This window comes from Oncorhynchus masou, chromosome 27, assembly GCF_036934945.1.
Source record: "Oncorhynchus masou masou isolate Uvic2021 chromosome 27, UVic_Omas_1.1, whole genome shotgun sequence".
In the NCBI taxonomy this organism is placed as follows: domain Eukaryota; kingdom Metazoa; phylum Chordata; class Actinopteri; order Salmoniformes; family Salmonidae; genus Oncorhynchus; species Oncorhynchus masou.
Window position 1 is genome coordinate 4,516,717 of NC_088238.1, and position 6,171 is coordinate 4,522,887.

The following is a 6,171-nucleotide window of genomic DNA, read 5'->3' on the forward strand; positions in this document are numbered from 1 at the left end:
CTGGTTACAGGTGAATGACAGATGTTTGTTATGATGGCGTCTCACTCTCTACCTCACCAGCCTTGTCCTCCTCTTATTGTTGTTAGTCTCCAGATAGGAGAGCAGTTGCCATTAATTATGCATGTATTTAATGGAGGTTACCATGACAGCCAAGCCTATCACTGAGAAAAGGACATTAGTTATTCTTAGAGGCTCTATGGTTGAGTCTCAAATAGCCCCCTATTCCCTATGGGCCCTGGTCAATAGTAGTGCATCATGTAATTTACACTTTTAAAAATGTCAGTTTTGATTTGCCCCCAACAAAAATATCAATTAATTATCCAATTTAGAAGCAATCTAAGTGTTCTCCTTTAAAAATGACTTATGTTTACCATGTGTAGCTTTGCTAGACCTTACGCTGCTGCCCAATAAACTTCGGTGTGCACATGGCACACGGTACACAGCACAGGTATACAGCACAGGTATACAGCACAGGTACACAGCACAGGTACACAGCACAGGTACACAGCACACGGTACACAGCACACGGTACACAGCACAGGGTACACAGCACACGGTACACAGCACACGGTACACAGCACAGGTATACAGCACAGGTATACAGCACAGGTACACAGCACACGTATACAGCACACAGTACACAGCACAGGTATACAGCAGACGGTACACAGCACACGGTATACAGCACAGGTATACAGCACAGGTACACAGCACACAGTACACAGCACACAGTACACAGCACAGGTACACAGCACAGGTACACAGCACACGGTACACAGCACAGGTATACAGCACAGGTACACAGCATACAGGTACACACACAGCACACGGTACACAGCACAGGTATACAGCACACGGTACACAGCACAGGTATACAGCACAGGTATACAGCACAGGTATACAGCACAGGTACACAGCATAGGTACACAGCACACGGTACACAGCACAGGTACACAGCACACGGTACACAGCACAGGTACACAGCACACGGTACACAGCACACAGGTACACAGCACAGGTACACAGCACAGGTATACAGCACAGGTACACAGCACAGGTATACAGCACAGGTCACACAGTACACAGCACAGGTATACAGCACAGGTATACAGCACAGGTACACAGCACAGGTACACAGCACAGGTACACAGCACAGGTACACAGTACACAGGTACACAGCACAGTACACAGCACAGGTATACAGCACACAGTACACAGCACAGGTACACAGCACAGGTATACAGCACACAGTACACAGCACAGGTACACAGCACAGGTACACAGCACAGGTACACAGACACAGCACACGGTACACAGCACAGGTACACAGCACACAGGTATACAGCACACAGGTACACACACACAGTACACAGCACAGGTACACAGCAGCATACGGTACACAGTACACAGCACAGGTATACAGCACACAGTACACAGCACAGGTACACAGCACAGGTATACAGCACACAGTACACAGCACAGGTATACAGCACAGTACACAGCACAGGTATACAGCACACAGTACCCAGCACACGCTACACACAGCACAGGTACACAGCACACAGTACACAGCACAGGTATACAGCCACAGTACACAGCACAGGTATACAGCACACGGTACCCAGCACACGCTACACAGCACACGGTACACAGCACACGGTACACAGCACACAGTACACAGCACAGGTAGACAGATTTTGGATCTTAATTTGAGACAGTTTGCTACAGCAGCAAAAGAATCCTGGAGCCACAGGAAGTCTTATTAATTACAATCCACATAATAATTCACATTTCCTGTCGCTGCAGGATTCATTTCCTGCTGTAGACAGAAGAACACACAAATGAAGAATAGCTTAGATTGCTTCTAAATGTAAAATGTTTCCTTCTGTCTAGATATTTGATTTCTTCAGTCTTCAGGAGACGCAGGGATGGAGGGATGGATACAAGGAAAACAATCAGTCCTTTTAGACGGGTGAATGAGAGCAGGACCGATCAAGTTTACAACTGAGGCTTGGTACCAGAGGTGTTTTTGATGAACTCTCTGCTGAGTGTTTTATTAGGCTGACCTTCATATCTCCCTGCCTTCCCCAACCACTAGACAAGTGTCGTTCCCCGACCACTAGACAAGTGTCGTTCCCCGACCACTAGACAAGTGTCGTTCCCCGACCACTAGACAAGTGTCGTTCCCCAACCACTAGACATGTGTCGTTCCCCGACCACTAGACAAGTGTCGTTCCCCAACCACTAGACAAGTCAAGTGTTGTTCCCCAACCACTAGACAAGTCAAGTGTTGTTCCCCAACCACTAGACAAGTCAAGTGTTGTTCCCCAACCACTAGACAAGTCAAGTGTTGTTCCCCAACCACTAGACAAGTGTTGTTCCCCGACCACTAGACAAGATTCGTTCCCCAACCACTAGACAAGTGTCGTTCCCCGACCACTAGACAAGTGTCGTTCCCCGACCACTAGACAAGATTCGTTCCCCGACCACTAGACAAGATTCGTTCCCCGACCACTAGACAAGATTCGTTCCCCAACCACTAGACAAGTGTCGTTCCCCGACCACTAGACAAGTGTCGTTCCCCGACCACTAGACAAGTGTCGTTCCCCGACCACTAGACAAGTGTTGTTCCCCGACCACTAGACAAGTGTTGTTCCCCGACCACTAGACAAGTGTTGTTCCCCGACCACTAGACAAGTGTTGTTCCCCGACCACTAGACAAGCGTTGTTCCCCGACCACTAGACAAGCGTTGTTCCCCGACCACTACACAAGCGTTGTTCCCCGACCACTAGACAAGCGTTGTTCCCCGACCACTAGACAAGCGTTGTTCCCCGACCACTAGACAAGTGTTGTTCCCCAACCACTAGACAAGTCAGGTGTTGTTCCCCAACCACTAGACAAGTCAAGTGTTGTTCTCCAACCACTGGACAAGTCAAGTGTTGTTCCCCAACCACTAGACAAGTCAAGTGTTGTTCCCCAACCACTAGACAAGTCAAGTGTTGTTCCCCGACCACTAGACAAGTCAAGTGTTGTTCCCCGACCACTAGACAAGTGTTGTTCCCTGACCACTAGACAAGTGTTGTTCCCCGACCACTAGACAAGTGTTGTTCCCCGACCACTAGACAAGTGTCGTTCCCCAACCACTAGACAAGTGTCGTTCCCCGACCACTAGACAAGTGTCGTTCCCCAACCACTAGACAAGTGTTGTTCCCCGACCACTAGACAAGTCAAGTGTTGTTCCCCAACCACTAGACAAGTCAAGTGTTGTTCTCCAACCACTGGACAAGTCAAGTGTTGTTCCCCAACCACTAGAGAAGTCAAGTGTTGTTCCCCAACCACTAGCCAAGTCAAGTGTTGTTCTCCAACCACTAGACAAGTCAAGTGTTGTTCTCCAACCACTAGACAAGTCAAGTGTTGTTCTCCAACCACTAGACAAGTCAAGTGTTGTTCTCCAACCACTAGACAAGTGTCGTTCCCCGACCACTAGACAAGTGTCGTTCCCCGACCACTAGACAAGTGTCGTTCCCCGACCACTAGACAAGATTCGTTCCCCGACCACTAGACAAGTGTCGTTCCCCGACCACTAGACAAGTGTCGTTCCCCGACCACTAGACAAGTGTCGTTCCCCGACCACTAGACAAGTGTCGCCCCCGACCACTAGACAAGTGTCGCACCCCGACCACTAGACATGTGTTGTTCCCAAGGACCACTAGACAAGTGTTGTTCCCCGACCACTAGACAAGTGTCGTTCCCCGACCACTAGACAAGTGTCGTTCCCCGACCACTAGACAAGTCAAGTGTTGTTCCCCAACCTCTTATTATTATTATTATAGGTGTTGTTCCCCAACCACTAGACAAGTGTTGTTCCCCGACCACTAGACAAGTGTTGTTCCCCGACCACTAGACAAGTGTTGTTCCCCGACCACTAGACAAGTGTTGTTCCCCGACCACTAGACAAGTGTTGTTCCCCGACCACTAGACAAGTGTCGTTCCCCGACCACTAGACAAGATTCGTTCAGACCACTAGACAAGATTCGTTCCCCGACCACTAGACAAGATTCGTTCCCCGACCACTAGACAAGTGTCGGTACACAGCATTCCCCGACCACTAGACAAGTGTCGTTCCCCAGACCACTAGACAAGTGTCGGTTCCCCGACCACTAGACAAGTGTCGTTCCCCGACCACTAGACAAGTGTTGTTCCCCAGACCACTAGACAAGTGTTGTTCCCCGACCACTAGACAAGTGTTGTTCCCCGACCACTAGACAAGCGTTGTTCCCCAGACCACTAGACAAGCGTTGTTCCCGACCACTAGACAAGCGTTGTTCCCCGACCACTAGACAAGTGTTGTTCCCCAACCACTAGACAAGTCAGGTGTTGTTCCCCAACCACTAGACAAGTCAAGTGTTGTTCTCCAACCACTGGACAAGTCAAGTGTTGTTCCCCAACCACTAGACAAGTCAAGTGTTGTTCCCCAACCACTAGACAAGTCAAGTGTTGTTCCCCGACCACTAGACAAGATTCGTTCCCCGACCACTAGACAAGTGTCGTTCCCCGACCACTAGACAAGTGTCGTTCCCCGACCACTAGACAAGTGTCGTTCCCCGACCACTAGACAAGTGTCGTTCCCCGACCACTAGACATGTGTTGTTCCCCGACCACTAGACAAGTGTTGTTCCCCGACCACTAGACAAGTGTCGTTCCCCGACCACTAGACAAGTGTCGTTCCCCGACCACTAGACAAGTCAAGTGTTGTTCCCCAACCACTAGACAAGTCAGGTGTTGTTCCCCAACCACTAGACAAGTGTTGTTCCCCGACCACTAGACAAGTGTCGTTCCCCGACCACTAGACAAGTGTTGTTCCCCGACCACTAGACAAGTGTTGTTCCCCGACCACTAGACAAGTGTCGTTCCCCGACCACTAGACAAGATTCGTTCCCCGACCACTAGACAAGATTCGTTCCCCGACCACTAGACAAGATTCGTTCCCCGACCACTAGACAAGTGTCGTTCCCCAACCACTAGACAAGTGTCGTTCCCTGACCACTAGACAAGTGTCGTTCCCCGACCACTAGACAAGTGTCGTTCCCCGACCACTAGACAAGTGTTGTTCCCCGACCACTAGACAAGTGTTGTTCCCCGACCACTAGACAAGCGTTGTTCCCCGACCACTAGACAAGCGTTGTTCCCCGACCACTAGACAAGCGTTGTTCCCCGACCACTAGACAAGTGTTGTTCCCCAACCACTAGACAAGTCAGGTGTTGTTCCCCAACCACTAGACAAGTCAAGTGTTGTTCTCCAACCACTGGACAAGTCAAGTGTTGTTCCCCAACCACTAGACAAGTCAAGTGTTGTTCCCCAACCACTAGACAAGTCAAGTGTTGTTCCCCAACCACTAGACAAGTCAAGTGTTGTTCCCCGACCACTAGACAAGTGTTGTTCCCTGACCACTAGACAAGTGTTGTTCCCCGACCACTAGACAATTGTTGTTCCCCGACCACTAGACAAGTGTTGTTCCCTATTTACCACTAGACAAGTGTTGTTCCCCAACCACTAGACAAGTGTCGTTCCCCGACCACTAGACAAGTGTTGTTCCCCAAGTGCCTCAATTCACAAGTGTTGCCACTAGACAAGTGTTGTTCCCCGACCACTAGACAAGTCAAGTGTTGTTCCCCAACCACTAGACAAGTCAAGTGTTGTTCTCCAACCACTGGACAAGTCAAGTGTTGTTCCCCAACCACTAGAGAAGTCAAGTGTTGTTCCCCAACCACTAGACAAGTCAAGTGTTGTTCCCCAACCACTAGACAAGTCAAGTGTTGTTCTCCAACCACTAGACAAGTCAAGTGTTGTTCTCCAACCACTAGACAAGTCAAGTGTTGTTCTCCAACCACTAGACAAGTCAAGTGTTGTTCATGAAAGCTCCAGAGAATGAGAAGAGAATTACCTTCAGAGCATGAGAAGAGAATTACCTTCACAGAATGAGAAGAGAATTACCTTCACAGAATGAGAAGGTTAAAAGAAAGGACTCCCAGACAGACATTATATTTTATTAGACTCTGACCTTGAATCCTTACACATCTATTTAAATCCATGTAATTATCAAATTAAAACCAAAGGTAAAGAGGACCTGTCAGGTAACCGTTTCAGTTTGTCAAAATATGGGAGTTCA

The 6,171-nt window shown here is 49.0% G+C and overlaps 1 protein-coding gene across 1 annotated transcript; it reads right to left on the reverse strand.

The window, feature by feature from the left end:
• Window positions 1–392: 392 nt before the first annotated feature.
• On the reverse strand, window positions 393–2,072 carry LOC135516566 (keratin-associated protein 10-11-like). Its single transcript, XM_064940916.1, has 3 exons — window positions 2,067–2,072; window positions 1,617–1,631; window positions 393–1,535 (listed from the first exon to the last, which is right to left on the reverse strand). The coding sequence occupies exons 1-3, from the start codon at window positions 2,070–2,072 to the stop codon at window positions 393–395; spliced, it is 1,164 nt and encodes a 387-aa protein (XP_064796988.1).
• Window positions 2,073–6,171: the final 4,099 nt, after the last annotated feature.